The sequence below is a fragment of the Protopterus annectens genome, chromosome 10.part0, assembly GCF_019279795.1.
Source record: "Protopterus annectens isolate FY-2018-M chromosome 10.part0, PAN1.0, whole genome shotgun sequence".
NCBI lineage: Eukaryota > Metazoa > Chordata > Ceratodontiformes > Protopteridae > Protopterus > Protopterus annectens.
In genome coordinates, this window is record NC_056744.1 from 1,837,402,274 (window position 1) to 1,837,423,411 (window position 21,138).

At 36.0% G+C, this 21,138-nt stretch overlaps 1 protein-coding gene across 1 annotated transcript in view; it reads right to left on the reverse strand.

Moving 5' to 3' along the window:
* LOC122814089 (sulfotransferase 1C2-like) overlaps positions 1 to 19,767 on the reverse strand; it is a 185,406-nt gene extending 165,639 nt beyond the window's left edge. Inside the window, exon 1 of the mRNA XM_044086699.1 lies at positions 19,470 to 19,767. Coding sequence (XP_043942634.1) covers positions 19,470 to 19,638 — 169 coding nt within the window. The 5' untranslated portion in view covers positions 19,639 to 19,767. The remainder of the gene's footprint in view (positions 1 to 19,469) is intronic.
* Between the last annotated feature and the right edge of the window lie 1,371 nt (positions 19,768 to 21,138).

Consider the following 21,138-nt stretch of genomic DNA (forward strand, 5'->3'; position numbering starts at 1 on the left):
GATAGGTTATATTGGTTTAGTTTGTTTAGCAGGATTTGGTGTGAGACTGTGTCAAATGCTTTGGACATATCCAAAAAAAGAGTTGACACCTGCAGACCTCTATTTTTGAGACAGTTTACTGTGTCTGTGAAGCAGAGGAGGGCTGTAGTGGTACTATGGGCAGGTCTAAAACCATGCTGAGTAGGTGACAGGATGTTGCTGTCTAGGAGATATTTTAGCATCTGGGCATTGATGCATTTTTCTAAGATTTTGGCCAGGGGGGAGAGTAAAGCAATGTGTCTGTAGTTATTAAGTTCGGTGGAGGTCCCGCCTTTATGTATGGGTGTAACATAGGATTTTTCTCCAGAGTTTGGGCACATAGTTTTCAACAATTGATCTGTTTATGAGAGTGGAGACTGGGATAGCAATAGCATCTGCTGTGAGTTTCAAGAAATAGCTGGGGAGTAGGTCGGCTGCTGTTGAGGTTTTTAGTTTGGAGAGCATGCTTTTGATTGAAGTGGTGGAAACTGTTTTGAGGGTAAAGCTTGTATTAGTGTTATTTGTGTTGGGGGGGGGTAGTGAGGAAGGAACTGTCCTGTGATACTAAGGATAGAATTGAGTTCACAAAGTGGGAGTTGAATTGTGTTTCGATGGGAACTTTAGTGTCAGGGGTGGTTGATTAGGGGGTAGCCTTTTGGGTGGGCTTTAGTAGCTGGTTTACATTTTTCCAAAATTTTGGGGGATTGTGTTGGTATTTAGTTTGTAATGTCGTGTAGTAGGATTTTTTTGTCCAGCCTAATGCATTTTTGTTTGCACGGCTGCGCAGTTCTTGGTACTTAGGCTTTGTGTTTCTTTGTTTTTTGATAGTAAAGCCAGGCAGTGTCTCTGGACTTGAGGATTTGTTTGGTTTCTTTACTTAACCAGGGGTTTGTAGAGGTTTTAACCTTGATTTTGCACAATGGAGCGACAGTGTCTAGGTGTTGTATAAATGTTTTGTTAAAATATGCTACAGCCTGGTCAAGTGGGAGGGTTTTTAGGGGGGTCTAGTCACAGTTACACAGTAAAGTGTTAAGGACCTCAGGAGAGATTTTTTTTGTGTTTCTAGTGGATATATAGTTAGTGGTTTTGCATATGCTTGTTCTACTATGTATAAAGTATATTATGTTGTGGTCACTTAAGTTGTCTGGGAGACTGCCTGCGTGGGGGTACAATGTGGGGTTGTTAGTTAGGACCCAGTCAAGGATGGATTCCCTTTTAGATTTTTTATCACATCTAGTTGTAATTTGGACTAGCTGCTGGTAGCCATGGAGATTTATTAGATTACTTGGTGGTTCTGATATGCAGGTGAACTAATCTAGGTTGAAATCCCCCAGAATAAGGGTTTCTTGTGAGTATGTGGAAGAACACCAGGATAAGAAGTCTTCAAGGCTAGCAAGTGTATTACCAGGTGGAATATAGATCACAATTGTGGTGATGACCTTTTTAGGGTGAAGTTGAATTTGTGAGATAATTATGTCCCAATTATTGGGTGAGGGGTAGGAGTTTGGTAATTGATGTACAGTTAAGTTGGACTTATACAGTAAGGCAGTTCCACCCCCTTTACAAAGTGGTCTGTCTTGTCTAATGATATTGTAGCCAGAAAGGAGAACTTCTGAGTTAGCTATTTATTTATTTTATTTTATTTATTTTACATTTGTTAACCGGGATAGTACAACTGGACGTGTGTCCATTTACAGCGGAGGCCCGGGGAGAAAATCTCCAAATTCTCATACAGAAGAGATAAACGTACATTGTAGGTAATGCTCTACATTATTTAAGATTAATAATAAATATATTTATGTACACCTTATTTTGCAGTACAGCTCAACAATCACTTACATTTAAAATACACGTTTTTGTATCAGCTTACATTTATGATAAACAGGTTTCTGTGTGTATAACAGAAAAACAAGCAGATACTGGTAAAAGATGATTTTACTAGTGGGAAGACAAGAGTTAAGAGTTAACCTGAAAAAGGGAATTACATTTTATAATGGGAGTACCTGAGTTTGTAGCAGAACATCAGGGGACTGCAGCCACAATTCGTTTATGCAGTATCAGGACAGTGTCTTATGTGATGCATGGGCATAACCAGGAATTTATTAGGTGTGTTTTGAGAGAATTTTTGAACTGTGCAGTTGAGGGAGCTGAGGTCAGAGAGGTGGGAAGGATGTTCCAGTTTCTGGCAATGCTGTGGGAGAAAAGAGTTTTTCCTGCAGATTTATTGCCTTTAGAGATACAGAGGAGAGATTTTTCAGAGGAGCAGAGGGGGCAATTTGTTGTATACTGGGTTAGGAGTTTGTTTAGGGGTGGGGTTTTGTCAGGATGTCTTACTATACTGTAGGCTAGTATCAGTTGTTGATAGTTAATTAGTTGGGGGAGTTCTAACCATTTGAGTTCTTTTAGAACCTGACAATGATGGGTTTTGTAGGTACAGTTGTTAGCAAATTTTGCAATTTTATTATAGCAGGACTCTAGTTGTACAAGATCCTGTTTTCTAGGGTTGGTAAGGATGGGTGCTGCATACATGAGTGTAGAAAGTAGGTGAGTTTGGGCAAGTGTGATGCGTGCTTGGTCGGATAGGAATTTCTTGTGTCTGTATAAGGTACCCATCTTTTTATTGACTTTTTTGATTGTTAGTGATATATGGGTGTCAAATAGTAGTTTATTGTCAATAGTTACTGCTAGTAGTTTGGTGTTGTCAGTAGGGGAGATGTTAGTGCCATTATTGGACGTGATTGTAAAAGGGGATTGGGTGGTTTTAGTTTTATTAGGAACAAATATGAGTAACTTGGTCTTGTTTGGATTGAGTATAAATTGGATCTGGGTGATCCAACTTTCTACTGAGGTAAAGGATTCCTGGGTACGTTTCTGCGGAGTAGTGAGAGATGGCGCTGTGCAGATGAGAGTTGAGTCATCTGCATATTGTATTAGAGTGGCATGTTGGGAGGAGCTGTGGAGGTTGTTGGTGAATATAGTGAAAAGTAGTGGACCTAGTATTGAACCTTGTGGGACTCCTACAGTGGTTGGGAGTAAGGGAGATTGTTTTGTCATTGTACAGACTGCTGTCTGTCTGTTAGGTAGCTTTTAAACCATGCTATGGTAGATGGAGCAAAGGATAGGGAGGTCAGAGAGTCTAGACGTAAGGGGTGTGATACCATGTCAAATGCCTTAGATAGGTCTAAGAATATTGCTGAGATGAAGTTGTTGTTATTTCTGAAATGGTTAATTGTGTTTGTGAAAGAGAGGAGAGCAGTAGTGGTGCTGTGGTGCTGGCGGAAACCGTGTTGTGTGGGAGAGAGGAGATTGTTCGTATTCAAGAATTATATCACTTGAGAGCAAATGCATCTTTCCAAAAGTTTTGATAAGGGGGTAGGATAGCTATGGGATGGTAGTTGGAAAAATCATAGGAGTTTCCACCTTTATGAAGAGGGAGAATGTATGATACTTTCCATAATTGTGGGATGCAGGATTCTTGAATGGATCAATTTATAAGGATGGAAACAGGGTAAGATAGTGAATCAGCTGCTATTTTTAAGAGGTTGGCTGGTAGGTTGTCTGCAGCAAGGGTGGTAGGTTTAAGTTTTAATAGCAGTTTTTTTATAGTAGCGGTAGGGACAGGTGAGAGGGTGAGGGCTGGGGTATTATTGGTGGGTAGGTTTGGGGCTTGGGGTGGGTTGTTATTGGAGAGTTGTGTAGAGAGGGGTAAGATGTGTTTTGTGAAGTGGTGGTTAAATTGGGAAGCAATATCTGCAGTGGTGTTAGTGGCTGGAATTGGTGTGGATGTTTTGCCTGGTTTAAGTAGTGAGTTGATGGCATGCCAGAATATTTGGGAGTTTTTATTGTGTTTATTTTGAACATGAAAGAAGTAGTTTTGTTTATCGAGTAATGTTTGTTTTTTTGCTTGGTTTCTTAGTATTTGGTAGTTTTGTTTGGATGAGTTTTCCATGTTTTCCATGCTTTATCCCTGGCTTTTAGAAGGGCTCTTGTGTCCCTGCTTAGCCATGGTGCATAGTTTGTTTTTACTTTGATTCTTCTAATGGATGCTATTGAGTTGAGAACATTGATGAAAGTGTTATTAAAGTATTCAACTGCTTGGTCTAAGTTTAACGTTAGCAGTGGGTCCCATTTACAATGTTTTAGGATATGGTTGAGATTCTCACTGTTCAGATTACTTTCATCTCTAACTTGTCTAAAGATTATAGGGTTTGAGGGATTTGTGTGCCTTCGCAGTAGGAATATGGGAAGGTGGTCACTTAGGCTGTCTGGAAGACATCTAGAGACATATTTTTCTTTAGAGCAGTTAACTAGTGTCCAGTCTAGGATTGGTTGCTTATTGGATTTTGTATCTGTTCTAGTTGGTTCTTGGATGAGTTGCGCAAAGCCATAGAGGTTTATATGGTTTATAGGGATATTGAAGTTGCAAGCTAACCAGTCTGTATTTAGATCACCTAACAAAATTTATTCCTGTGGGAGCTTATCGGAAGTCCATTGTAAGATTTCTTCAATGGTGGAGCAGTTATTGCCTGGTGGGATATAGCAACAGATGATGTAAATTTTTTTGGTATCATTAATGCAAAGAGTTGAGATTAAAGTTTCAGCATTTTGAAATGAAGGAATTGAGTTATTGAGGGATTTTATGTTGAGAGTGTTTTTAAATGATATGGCTACACCTCCTCCCTTTCTACTTGTTCTATCGTGCCTTACTATGTTGTAGCCTGGTGGGAGAACTTCCTCAGTTTGTATATTGGGTTTAAACCAGGTTTCTGTAATTGTGATTATACCTGGGGAGTAATGCTTTATGAATGCGTGCAGATCAGGGAGTTTGTTTGTTATGCTTCTTATATGGATGTTAAGGATAAGTAGGTCTGATTTATGTCTAGGTGGGAGTAAGGTATTGTTGGGTTCTGGGTTTGGGTGTATGTCTCCTGATGTGAGCAGTTGTTTTGCAAGTAATAATGTGTGTTTTATTTTATATGTTATTTTTATGTAGTATACACCTATGTTTTTATTTAGCCAGGTTTCTGTTAAAGCAACTATGTCTGGGGAGTAGTGTACTATTGTGGCCTGGAGTTCAGGTATTTTATTTTTGATACTTCTAATATTAATATTTAGCATTAAAAGATGGTTGGTTTTGCTGCTGTTGTTGATTTGCCCAGGGATGAAGAGAGTGAGGGTGTTATGTTCTGACATTTGTGTTGGAGCAGTTTGTGTTGGACAGGATGGATTTGGGCCTGGATTGGGGTGGATATCCCCAGTTATGGTGAGCCTGGTGTTAAAATGGTGATACAGATGTTGGAGTTTGGTGAGGAGTGTAAGAAAGTATTGTGCTTTTTTCAAGTAGGAATGAGAGCATATGTGTTTAGTTTTGAATTGGTCTGTTACGTAGTTCTTGAACAATTGTGGCAGATATTATTATAATGTGTGGTGTCTGTATGAGTGCATAATGTACTGTGGTGCTACTAAGTTTAGGGATATTGCTAGAGTGATAACTTGTGGTGTTGTAAAGAATTATGCAAAGACAGACTAGACTTAGTTGTGTGATAGTCATGGTTATAAAGTTTAAGTTGGTTCTAGGTGGGTGGTCTGAATAGGAATTATAGGGTTGCACTATATGTGGATGGGGGAGTAGTGTGGGTGATGTAAAAAATGCCTAGTGGGAATGAGAGTGATTATGAGTATTTTGTGTGGAGCAAGTTGGTGTGGTATAATGTGATCTGACTTAAGGAGCTGTGATTGGTGGAGGTGATGTGAGGTGAGCTGTGGGTGTGGCTGTGATTACTATAAATGTAGAGGTAGTGGGGGTGGGAGGGAATAGGGGGCAGACAGTGGAGCGGAGACAGCCCGAGTGTAAGCGAGGATGAATGGAGCTGGGCAGAGCCCACCAAGACAGAGTAAAAACTTACTTTACAAATCTGAACGCTTTAAACAAATTCCTGAGGTCTAATGGCTTACCAGCAAGCAGAATGCAATTGCTGAAGAGCACTTGTGTCCTGGTGGGAGACTAGAAATTTAAAGATGGCTCCATGCTCAGCAGGATTCTAATATAGACTTAGTATTGGGGGAGGGAGATAGCACAAGGGGTGTAAACCAGGTGGAATACAAAGAAACCAGAGAGGCAGTCAGTGAAAATCTAATAATAATATCCATTTGGTAACCGGGTAAGTCATAATAATAATAATAATAATACCCACTTGTTAACCAGGTAAGCCCTAATAATAATAATAATAATAATCATAATAATAATAATACCCAACTGTTAACTAGGTAAGCCCAAATAGTAGTAATAATAATAACAACCATTTGATAACCGGGTTAAGTCATAAAAATAATAATAGTAATAATAATAATAATAACAATAATAATAATAATAATAATAATAATAATAATAATGATAATAATAATACGCATGTGTTAACCAGGTAAGTAATAATAATAATAATAATAATAATATGCATTTGTTAACCAGGTAAGCTCTAATAATAATAATAATAATAATAATAATAATAATAATAATAATAACAACTATTTGATAACCAGGTAAGTCATAATAATAATAATAATAATAATAATAATAATAATAATAATAATAATAATAATAATAATAATAATATGCATTTGTTAACCAGGTAAGCTCTAATAATAATAATAATAATAATAATAATAATAATAATAACAATCATTTGATAACCAGGTAAGTCATAATAATAATAATAATAATAATAATAATAATAATAATAATAATAATAATAATATGCATTTGTTAACCAGGTAAGCTATAATAATAATAATAACAACCATTTGATAACCAGGTAAGTCATAATAATAATAATAATAATAATAATAATAATAATAATAATAATAATAATAATAATATGCATTTGTTAACCAGGTAAACTCTAATAATAATAATAATAATAATAATAATAACAATAATAATAACAACCATTTGATAACGAGGTAAGTCATAATAATAATAATAATAATAATAATAATAATAATATGCATTTGTTAACCAGGTAAGCTCTAATAATAATAATAATAATAATAATAATAATAATATGCATTTGTTAACCAGGTAAGCTCTAATAATAATAATAATAACAACAACCATTTGATAAACAGGTAAGTCATAATAATAATAATAATAATAATAATAATAATAATAATAATAATAATAATAATAATAATAATAATACATACATACATACATACTTTTTCCTGCACTCCTTTTTTCTGATCACTGGTCGAACTTCTGCATCTCACCACCAGCTTTCCTTAGGTGCCTTACTTTCATGCCTGTCTTGACTGCACATCTGTTCTGTAGTCCTCACACATGCTGTTTTGAGGTGCTGCCATTCTTCAACCCCACCTATGTCCTCCTCTTGTTGGGGTGCTAGAGCCCTGAGTAATTCCATAAACTGCTGTCCTTTATCTCCAGTCAACTTCTAAGTCTTTAGCCTGGTCTCCATTGACCTTAGAGCCTTCTCTGATCATTGCCTGCAGCTAATTTTACTCCAGTGCCTTTTCCTTACTAGGAGGAAGTCTATCTGAGTTGTATGTTGGCCACTCCTATATGTGGTCTTGTGAGAGTCTCTCTTGCTGAACCATGTGTTGGCCACTATCAAGCCATTTGCCAGACAGAAGTCTAGTATGGCTTCTCGTTCTTTATTCCTGTTGCACCATCCATGTAGACCCAGGCAATCCTCATATCCTGTTCTACCTGTCCTGTTATGTGCATTCAGGGCAGCCATTTATCAACACCAGTTCATGCTGTCTTGCTTTATCTGGTAGGCCAAGCAACTACTGTCTGAATGCACTGTTTTCCTCACTATCATAACCCTGCTGTAGGGCATAGGCTGAGATTACAAATACTTCTCTATCCTTACACTGGAGTCTGATTACCACGAGTCTGTCACTAATTCTGATGATATCCCTCACTGCCTTCTGAAGCCTCTCCCTTACTACAATTCCCACATAATTTCTACTCTGTCTTCCTCCTGAATAGTAGACTCTGGATCCCAAGCCAAGTGGCTTTGCTGCACTGCCCTTCCATCTTGTCTCCTGGATACAGAGGATGTCCAACCTCCTCCTTACCATCATGTCACCCACTTCCAAGACTCATCCTGTCAGTGTATCTACATTGAGTGTACAATTATTAGTTCATGTTTGGCGGGTTGATTGGTTTTACATGCAGCTTTCACTCAACACAGCTATCTCAGGTAACCCAAGCTGAAGAAACGGACACTGGCCAGAAAATGGACACAACCATTAGCTTATTAATCCAGGGCAGACACTGGCCGATAGAAGCAAAGACATTTCTCCTACCACGAGCATGCATAGTACCTGATATAGGTCAAAGTAGGATGGGTCCTCAACCTACTTATCAGCAGTAAATACCCCTGCCATTTTGGCAACATTAGTCAACATGATCAAATCATGTAGAGCCATATTTTACACTGTCTAGTAGCTAGTCATGCCACAGTGTGCAGTCTGTGATCCATGTTCTCCTATCTATGAAGATACTGTGCACCACAGTACATGCCCAAAGTGGTTGGTCAATTCGATTCTTCCCCCTATAGGGCACCATCTAGAGTCTGTGCTGCTGCCCACAGCTCCATTCTTGGGTGAATTTGAAATGGAAAAGCCCAGCATGTTTTTTTGGAGGTGGGAGGAACCACACAGAGATGCAGACAAAATGTGCAAACTCCAAACAGGCATTAGTCAGACGTCAGGATTGAAACTTGTACCTTGTGCTTGGGAGGCAAACAACCTAACCATTATGCCATCTGGTGTCCACCTGCTAGGTAGAGATTTGTTATGTAAATTATAATGTACTGTTAATTGTACACGAGATGGTGTATTTAAATTATAATGTACTGTTAATTGTACACAAGATGGTGTATTTAAATTATAATGTAGTGTCAATTGTACACAAGATGGTGTATTTAAATTATAATGTACTGTTAATTGTACATAAGATGGTGTATTTAAATTATAATGTACTCTTAATTGTACACAAGATGGTGTATTTAAATGAAAATGTACTGTTAATTGTACACAAGATGGTGTATTTAAATTATAATGTACTGTTAATTGTACACAAGATGGTGTATTTAAATTATAATGTACTGTTAATTGTACACAAGATGGTGTATTTAAATTATAATGTACTGTTAATTGTACACGAGATGGTGTATTTAAATGATAATGTACTGTTAATTGTACACAAGATGGTGTATTTAAATTATGATGTACTGTTAATTGTACACAAGATGGTGTATTTAAATTATAATGTACTGTTAATTGTACACAAGATGGTGTATTTAAATGATAATGTACTGTTAATTGTACACAAGATGGTGTATTTAAATTATAATGTACTGTTAATTGTACACAAGATGGTGTATTTAAATTATAATGTACTGTTAATTGTACACAAGATGGTGTATTTAAATTATAATGTACTGTTAATTGTACACGAGATGGTGTATTTAAATTATAATGTACTGTTAACTGTACACAAGATGGTGTATTTAAATTATAATGTACTGTTAATTGTACACGAGATGGTGTATTTAAATTATAATGTACTGTTAATTGTACATAAGATGGTGTATTTAAATTATAATGTACTGTTAATTGTACATAAGATGGTGTATTTAAATTATAATGTACTGTTAATTGTACACGAGATGGTGTATTTAAATTATAATGTACTGTAAATTGTACACGAGATGGTGTATTTAAATTATAATGTACTGTTAATTGTACACGAGGTGGTGTATTTAAATTATAATGTACTGTTAATTGTACACAAGATGGTGTATTTAAATTATAATGTACTGTTAAGATGGTGTATTTAAATTATAATGTACTGTTAACTGTACACAAGATGGTGTATTTAAATTATAATGTACTGTTAATTGTACATGAGATGGTGTATTTAAATTATAATGTACTGTTAATTGTACATAAGATGGTGTATTTAAATTATAATGTACTGTTAATTGTACATAAGATGGTGTATTTAAATTATAATGTACTGTTAATTGTACACAAGATGGTGTATTTAAATTATAATGTACTGTTAACTGTACACAAGATGGTGTATTTAAATTATAATGTACTGTTAATTGTACACAAGATGGTGTATTTAAATTATAATGTACTGTTAATTGTACACGAGATGGTGTATTTAAATTATAATGTACTGTTAACTGTACACAAGATGGTGTATTTAAATTATAATGTACTGTTAATTGTACACAAGATGGTGTATTTAAATTATGATGTACTGTTAATTGTACACAAGATGGTGTATTTAAATTATGATGTACTGTTAATTGTACATAAGATGGTGTATTTAAATTATAATGTACTGTTAATTGTACACAAGATGGTGTATTTAAATTATAATGTATTGTTAATTGTACACAAGATGGTGTATTTAAATTATAATGTACTGTTAAGATGGTGTATTTAAATTATAATGTACTGTTAACTGTACACAAGATGGTGTATTTAAATTATAATGTACTGTTAATTGTACACGAGATGGTGTATTTAAATTATAATGTACTGTTAATTGTACATAAGATGGTGTATTTAAATTATAATGTACTGTTAATTGTACATAAGATGGTGTATTTAAATTATAATGTACTGTTAATTGTACACGAGATGGTGTATTTAAATTATAATGTACTGTTAATTGTACACGAGATGGTGTATTTAAATTATAATGTACTGTTAATTGTACACGAGATGGTGTATTTAAATGATAATGTACTGTTAATTGTACACAAGATGGTGTATTTAAATTATAATGTACTGTTAAGATGGTGTATTTAAATTATAATGTACTGTTAATTGTACATAAGATGGTGTATTTAAATTATAATGTACTGTTAATTGTACACGAGATGGTGTATTTAAATTATAATGTACTGTTAATTGTACACGAGATGGTGTATTTAAATTATAATGTACTGTTAACTGTACACAAGATGGTGTATTTAAATTATAATGTACTGTTAATTGTACACGAGATGGTGTATTTAAATTATAATGTACTGTTAATTGTACATAAGATGGTGTATTTAAATTATAATGTACTGTTAATTGTACATAAGATGGTGTATTTAAATTATAATGTACTGTTAATTGTACACAAGATGGTGTATTTAAATTATAATGTACTGTCAATTGTACACAAGATGGTGTATTTAAATTATAATGTACTGTTAATTGTACACAAGATGGTGTATTTAAATTATAATGTACTGTTAACTGTACACAAGATGGTGTATTTAAATTATAATGTACTGTTAAGATGGTGTATTTAAATTATAATGTACTGTTAACTGTACACAAGATGGTGTATTTAAATTATAATGTACTGTTAATTGTACACGAGATGGTGTATTTAAATTATAATGTACTGTTAATTGTACATAAGATGGTGTATTTAAATTATAATGTACTGTTAATTGTACATAAGATGGTGTATTTAAATTATAATGTACTGTTAATTGTACACAAGATGGTGTATTTAAATGATAATGTACTGTTAACTGTACACAAGATGGTGTATTTAAATTATAATGTACTGTTAATTGTACACGAGATGGTGTATTTAAATTATAATGTACTGTTAATTGTACACAAGATGGTGTATTTAAATTATAATGTACTGTTAATTGTACACAAGATGGTGTATTTAAATTATAATGTACTGTCAATTGTACACAAGATGGTGTATTTAAATTATAATGTACTGTTAATTGTACACAAGATGGTGTATTTAAATTATAATGTACTGTTAACTGTACACAAGATGGTGTATTTAAATTATAATGTACTGTTAATTGTACACAAGATGGTGTATTTAAATTATAATGTACTGTTAATTGTACACAAGATGGTGTATTTAAATTATAATGTACTGTTAATTGTACACGAGATGGTGTATTTAAATTATAATGTACTGTTAATTGTACGAGATGGTGTATTTAAATTATAATGTACTGTTAATTGTACACAAGATGGTGTATTTAAATTATAATGTACTGTTAATTGTACACAAGATGGTGTATTTAAATTATAATGTACTGTTAATTGTACACAAGATGGTGTATTTAAATTATAATGTACTGTTAATTGTACACAAGATGGTGTATTTAAATTATAATGTACTGTTAATTGTACACAAGATGGTGTATTTAAATTATAATGTACTGTTAATTGTACACAAGATGGTGTATTTAAATTATAATGTACTGTTAATTGTACACAAGATGGTGTATTTAAATTATAATGTACTGTTAATTGTACACAAGATGGTGTATTTAAATTATAATGTACTGCTAATTGTACACAAGATGGTGTATTTAAATTATAATGTACTGTTAATTGTACACAAGATGGTGTATTTAAATTATAATGTACTGTTAATTGTACACAAGATGGTGTATTTAAATTATAATGTACTGTTAAGATGGTGTATTTAAATTATAATGTACTGTTAACTGTACACAAGATGGTGTATTTAAATTATAATGTACTGTTAATTGTACACGAGATGGTGTATTTAAATTATAATGTACTGTTAATTGTACACAAAATGGTGTATTTAAATTATAATGTACTGTTAAGATGGTGTATTTAAATTATAATGTACTGTTAACTGTACACAAGATGGTGTATTTAAATTATAATGTACTGTTAATTGTACACGAGATGGTGTATTTAAATTATAATGTACTGTTAATTGTACACAAGATGGTGTATTTAAATTATAATGTACTGTTAACTGTACACAAGATGGTGTATTTAAATTATAATGTACTGTTAATTGTACATGAGATGGTGTATTTAAATTATAATGTACTATTAATTGTACACAAGATGGTGTATTTTTAGATATTGCTAGAGGACCCTGTGGATTATTTTCAAATAACATCTGTAAACATAGGTTCATAGGTTCATACTAGGCTATCTGCCCTAGGGCATTTATAAGCCTAGCCAGAATGTGTTTGGCTTTCGCCACCCATTTTAAATTAATTTTACTATGCCCTTTTTCGAGGTTAGTATACTGTGCCTCTGTCTAACAGTGACACAGAAGTGATACCCGGGGTAAACCTACGATCTCCCATCCAATCATCAAGATTCCTCTTGAAGAGAGTCAATGAGGGACTCTGCCTAACCTGGACTGGGATTTTATTCCAGAGTGAAGGGAGCCTCTGGGTTATGAAGATGCCCTTTTTGCTATTCTAACATCAAAACAAGCTGCAGAAAATGCTGGCTTGAAGGAATTAAAAGTAATCCCTCTGCAGCTCTGGACTATCCATAAAAATGTAGTAGGGCTCATAAAAGATTTAGAACCTGTGCGTATAACATTAAAACTCTATGAGTACCTGCCTATGGTAGTTAGTACCTTTAGTCTGTAGAAGCAAAAAAAAAAATCTAACCTGTTATCTCTGCCTTGTCACAACAAAGTAGTATAGTCCCAACTCAAAATGTCTGTAACAGTTGTATTTTATCAGTTAAGAAACCAGGAAAAAATGCATATAGCTTTCTACAAGGTTTACGAGCAGTGAATGCAGTAATAATGCTAATATTTCAGGTAATCCCTAATCCTGCAACAGTTCTAAGTTCTATTTCCTCAAACGCCACCACCTTTTCAGGTGTACTGTATGCAGGTTCCATCTGCAAATGGTATATGATAAATGACATTTTAGTTTGGTGTACTGTAGGCAGGTTCCATCAGACTATGGAATGTAATAAATGACATTTTAGACTGGTGTGCTGGAGGCAGGTTCCAGCTGAGAGTGGTATGTGACCCACGCAAAGTACAAAACCCACATGTATCTGCCAAGCAATAGAACTACCAGTTAACCAATTCCCAGCAGCTAGACACTCTTGGGATTGTCCCCCACCCCAACCTGGCTTGCAAATAAAGATATTAACCACCCATGCAATGTACGGAACCCACATGTATCTACCAAGCAACAGAAATACCAGTTAACAAAGTAGGTCACTGGCATTAAGGAGAACTGGCTTTTACTAGTTTTTCATCAAACCTCAGTCTTTTGGTTGTTGTAAAACCTTGTCAGCTTAATTGCAGTTAATATTAAAGCTGGTGGGGTATGCACACATATAGGGATGGCTGTCGCTAGACTCCCACATCCACTTTCTGCAGTCTTCTCTTCCTCCACTCTGTTTAACTTACCATCCCTCACTCTACAAGCTAGCAAGTAAAGTAAATAGTATAACTTTAGCTCTGCCACTGACAGCCCCCACAAGTTTTAATAAACATCAAGCCGAGTATCCTTCCTGAGACCTATTAATAGACATTGCTGTAGAACAAGCAGAGTTAAAATTCCTGACTTTTCTCTCACTCACCAATCAGTGGTAGTTTTATTTTTTTCCCTTGCTCATCTGGGAACCAATTTTGACCCACTCCATTCATCCTGCCTACAATCGGGCTCACGTCCCTCCCCTACCCTACCACCATTCCCACCCCTTTAGATTGCCTAGACTTATACCCACTTATCCACACCCACTACAAATGCAACCAATCACAGTCCAGTATCTCTTCCACACTAAGTCCCAGCCCATACATCCACCACAGTAAGTCCCACCCATACAACCACAAACTATTCACCTTCCCTATTATACAATACACATTATACTCCACATATCAATCATCCCCTATCCTACCTCACTTTCCCATTTGTATACAACAAACATACTAAACAAATAACATTTATACCTTAACACAGGCCACCCTATATCACCACCTCTCCTCCTACTGCACTATTGACTCTTCTACCACTGCATCACCCAAGTCATCCCCAACTTTCCCATCATAGCCCACCAGTACCTCTTCTGCAACATTCCACTCAAACTTGTTCCCACACCAACATCATATTTCTGACCAAAAATGCCCCCCATACTACCAGATTCATTCATATACTCACCCTCCACATTCTCAGCACTACACTGCTTATATTCTGCTCTTACCTTACTTCCTGTTGTATTAAACTACACAATCACACTTCCAAGAAATAACAAAAGCGGCAACACCACAGCTCGTTGAAAGAGTTTAATATATAAAAATCCAAACAGCGCTTTCATGTTTCAAAGAATGTTTCATCAGACTTTAACACAGCATTCATCTTCCATCTGAGTTAAATAATGTCTTTCCCAATGCATCCCCCAATCACATTTTAAAACTAATTATGACATGACATAAACAATTACATCCTAAAATCCATCATTGAATGTCTAAAAACACTAAAAATCAATTATAGGATCAATTATCAGGTCTCCAGCAGGCTGCCAATGGCAGAACAGCCTCTCCCCTCCTTCCAGTTACAACAGGAGCTCCCCAAGGTTCCATTCTAGGATCTCTACTCTTTTCACATTTTACTAACAATCTACACTCTTCCTCTCTTCACTCCTCTGTCGTCCAATATGCATTGGACTCTACCTTAATCTGTTCTGCCTCTTCCCTGCAGGAGCTCCATTCTATTACACAAGATTCCTTTCTCTCAATTGAAACATGGCTCACTAACTCCAAGCTAATTCTAAACCCTACCAAAACAAAATTTCTACTGTTTAACCCAACAAGATCCATCACATCTAGCTCATCCTGCAATATTATATCCAAAAAAACATAATTTGTCCTGTTAATCACACTAAACTTCTAGGGGGTGAAATTGACTGTAATATGAAATTTGACATCCATATCTCTCAGACCATAAATTAAGTCCATAAGAAATTGAGTGTTCTATATAGAAATAAACAATTCCCCACTAAACAGGCCAAATCCCCCATTGCACATTCCCATCTCATATCTACACCCCTATACGCCTCCCCAGTGCTCACAAATGTGCGAAAGATTGAAATGGCCAAACTCGATTCTTGCTACAATAAAATAGCCAGTTTGCCACAGACTCTCCTTTCAGGACACAACATTGTTCAGCCCTTAAACAACTTAATTGGCTTGAACTACCCCAACTCCTCCTCTATAACCAATTGATTTCTGCCTGCAAAATCCTTCACCAACCTGACAAAACCCCCACCCTCCACAATCTGATACTTCCACACTCAAATAGTACATCAGCCTGCCCTTGTAATGGATTACTGTTACAGGTAACTAAAGCCAAAACCGCAACAGGTGATTCTCTCATCTCCAACTTCATATCTAAAACTTGGAACACCCTGCCCCACAATGTAGTATCACACCCCTCTTTAACAAAGTTTAAACATGTGCTAAAAACTCATCTGGCAGACCCATGGCTATGCTCCTGCTCCAGCCCTGGTTAATTCACCCTCAATTTCTGAAACCGTCTAACCCACTTATATCAGTTATACTAGCAAACTATTAACCTCAGTATTCTGAAACTCCCAGTATATAGTAACTCTCAAACCTAGACCTAGTATGTAACACCACGACAGATCTTGTATCACACTCCCTACATATAAGTCTATGTATGCTATGGGTTACCTCGGACCACAAATTATATAACTTATAAATTGCATTTTTGTATATTTTGCAACCTGTACATGTCAACTGTATTTACTGTCATACTTTCTGTATCGCTATATTGTATGTTTTATATTATATGTTTTGTTTAGTTTGACAGTCTATATTTTTCTTCTAATAGTAATTTGAATTGTATTTGTATCTGGTACCTGTATCTTATATATGGAGCTTTTCTCCCCAGGCCTCCGCTGAAAAGGACCTGTGTCCAGTCGGACTTTCCCAATTAACAAATGTAAAATTAATTATTAATAATAATAATAACAACAAATGTGATAAATAACATTTTAACTTTCATAGACAGGGGACTGTGCTGGGAAAGTATTGTTTATGCAGGCTACAATAGAATGTAGAACTAATGGCTCCCACAGTCTGGGGAACCAGAGATATTGTTTGGTAAAAATCAGACAGAAATGAAACCTGTGGTGATCCACAGTGATTAATTTATAGATCAATGTACGGTTTATTAAGGTGTCTCTAAATCTGATAAACAGTCAGCTGACGTATTTGATAATTTGGCAGTGATAGTATCTCTTGTTAACTGCAGTAGTAAATCAGTAGAGTTTGTCCTGTTGTGTTTGAAGCTATTGAAAGTTATGTACAGATGGTGCATTCACAACTTGCAGAGCATAATCTAGCATAAGAAGTAGAATTCCTTTACCTGTTGAGTACCTTCCATGTTTGGTCACTAAGTGTTGACTCTATGCTAAGATCCAGTACCTTTACCTGCTGAGTACCTTCCATGTTTGGTCACTAAGTGTTGATTCTATGATAAGATCCAGTACCTTTACCTGTTGAGTACCTTCCATGTTTGGTCACTAAGTGCTGACTCTATGATAAGATCCAGTACCTTTACCTGTTGAGTACCTTCCATGTTTGGTCACTAAGTGCTGACTATATGATGAGATCCAGTACCTTTACCTGTTGGGTACCTTCCATGTTTGGTCACTAAGTGCTGACTATATGATGAGATCCAGTACCTTTACCTGTTGAGTACCTTCCATGTTTGGTCACTAAGTGTTGACTCTATGATAAGATTCAGTACCTATTTCCATGCATGATCTCATATGGCCGTGACCCCACATTTGCACACCTGCATGTGGCACATGACCCCTATAATACTGATCTGCTAGATGACCATTTGGCCTATATGTTATTAGGAGGCTTTGGTTTCCCCTTCAGACCTAGTGGAACCAAAGTAGACTCCTTGAAAACGATGATTTACATGTGTATTTCACTTTAATCAGCTGTAATATTATCATGGCATTGTCATCACTGTGATGTCACCTTTTGGATACTTTAACAATGCCTACGTCCAATGCAGTTATGGACATGTGCCCTTACTGCCCACTGCAAGTGCAAAATGTAGCGCCTTCCTGTCATCTGTGGCCTCTGTCCTCAGACGGCTATCCTGGTGTGATGGTGACAAAATTGCAGTCCAACTACACACACACACACACACACACACACACACACACACACACACACACACACACACACACACACACGCACACACACGCACACACACAAACAAACACACACACACACGCGCACACACACACACACACACACAAACGTATACACACACGCACACAGACACACAGACACACACACACACACACACACACACACACACACACACACACACACACACACATGCGCCCGTGCGTGCGCATGGGCATCCAGGCTACATTAATAGGACCCATTAAATATACTATCAAGTATTAATGTCACATTTAATTTAACATCATATTAAATTCTTGAGTACAGACTGTGATTTTCTCAGTAATGATTGTTTCAGCCACAGGTATGAAAACTTATGCAAAATCCCTTTTCTCACTAACAGACTTTTATCATAACCAGTCTCAGATATCATCCATCCATCCATGTCATCTGATGTAAAAGGTTTGCCCTTCGAGGCCACACAAAAAAAAATTGCAATTTTTTGAACAGCTTGGTTTGACAAGCCAACATTCAGGAACGTTTTTTTTTTTTAATTTCTCAGAGAAACACAATAAAATCTAAAAGACAGTCCTAGAAAATAAACAAATGAGGCAAAGAACTAAAACATAAAAGCCACTTATTATAAAGTTCATATGCAAGCCTATAAGCAAAATAAAAGAAAGCAAGTTTGCAACTGCTTTTAAATAGTGTTAATGGCATGCGGCTAAACAAAATGACATTTAAAAAATGCAGTTTTATTGAGCATTTCTCTGTCAGTACTGCAGTCATTTTTATATGCATATTTTATTTTTATAATGGTGTCACTTTAAAACTAGTTATTTTGACAATCAAATTAAACTGATAATGTAATACAATTCAATAATATCGTGTACTTACTATAAAAAGAAAGGTTTCATTTATTTTATTATGTCTCAGGAAGGACCAGTAGTCCAAAGACTCACCTCATTCATTATATTTGAATTTCATAACAAATGGTGTTTATGTTTTAGAGCAGTGTCTGACTTGTTTATATTCTGAAACTGTCTCATGGAGTTTGATGTCTTTCTTGGAGAACTGTATCTGAATCTGATTTTGTCCTGGGTTGCAGGAGTTGTGTTTGTGCTTCTTTACTTTTTTCTAGAAATACTAACATAAATATCCTGTTACGCACTTGTGACACGAACTGTTCTAGACTGGCTCACATTACTGTCATTCACACACTCATTTACTCATTCAGTCACGTACTCACTCACTCACTCACTCACTCACTCACTCACTCACTCACTCACTCACTCACTCACTCACTCGCTCACTCACTCACTCGCTCACTCACTCACTCGCTCACTCACTCACTCAGGGCACTGAAAACTACAAAAAGTCCTCTTGATCTGTCAGTAGCAGAGTTAACACAGGCTTGTATAAGGAACTTAACACATACGGATGCAGTTTTACTGACCTGCTTTGGGGTAGGATGCAACAAGCAAATCATTGGGAAGAGCTTGGAATAACTTCACTTGTTCCCAGTTCTTCTGCATCATATCCATTAACGGCACCCCATCAAGGATGGCCAATTTGCATCGCTTCACAACATTTGCAGGACACTCCATTTTATCTTCATTGGGCATTGTTTGGGCTATATAGTTAGATTCCTAAGAAAAATGCAGATGAACATCAGTTCTGCCTTTTAATCTGCCAGTCTCCTATGGCAGTCATAGAAAGATTTATATTGTATCACAAGACAGCTTACATAAAATACAACAATAAGCACATTAAAACTGGTTACATTTGTATTCTTTAAAAGCAATGCTGTTGAACATTTAAACCTTGCATACATTTAAGTCTGCAATCATTTAAATGGCAATTAATTATTTAACACAAACAGCCTAAAAGTAAATACTATTTTATTTGAATGTTTCTGCTGAGGACTAGCAGACTGGTGTGTTATATATTTATAAATTAAAAATGTAATAGCTGCATGACTATGTCAGTACACTATTAGAATTAGTTGATTTTCTGAGGCCCACTTATCTGACTCAATGTCACAAGAGAGATGTGACCTATTCTGGCACTCCACAGGCATAAGTCAGAGAATGAATGGGATGGCAGTCCATAACAAGACACACAGAGAGAGACTCATACAGAGGCACACACACCCATACACACACACACACACACACACACACACACACACACACACACACACACACACACACACACACACACACACACACACACACACACACACACACACACACACACACACACACACACACACACACACACACACACACACACACACACACACACACACACACACACACACACACACACACACACACACACACACACACACACACACACACACACACACACACACACACACACACACACACACACACACACACACACACAGACACACGCACACACACACACACACACACACACACACACACACACACACACACACACACACACACACACACACACACCCATACACACACACACACACACACACACACACACACACACACACACACACACACACACACACACACACACACACACACACATACACACGCACACACACACACACACACACACACACACACACACACACACACGCTCGAGCGCACGCACACACACACAAACTCTGCATGCATATACACATATACACACAGATTGCACAAGCAGCTACAGGAAATTTAAAGGCTTGCCAATTTACCGAGCATTAGTATAGTGACTGGCATTGCTGTCTTACAATATTTGGGTCAAGGTTCAGATCTTGGCTGGGTGGTGCCTTCTTTAGGGAATTTGCATGTCCTCCGTCTGTTAGTCTGGGTTTTCACTGAAGTCATCGCATTACTTCTACATTCCAAATGCATTATATTATTATGCAGTGTGTAAGTACAACAACAGACAGTAGTTAACAGTATCGTGCACTATACAATTTACAGTGGTGAGTATTTAAAGTTGCTTTATTTATAAATCTCAGTACAAGAACATATGTTATCTCATTTAGAAAAATTGTACTACATACTGAGTAAATATTTATTTATTTATTTATTTATTTACATTTGTTGACCGGGAGTGTCCGACTAGACATAGGTCCATTTTCAGCGGAGGCC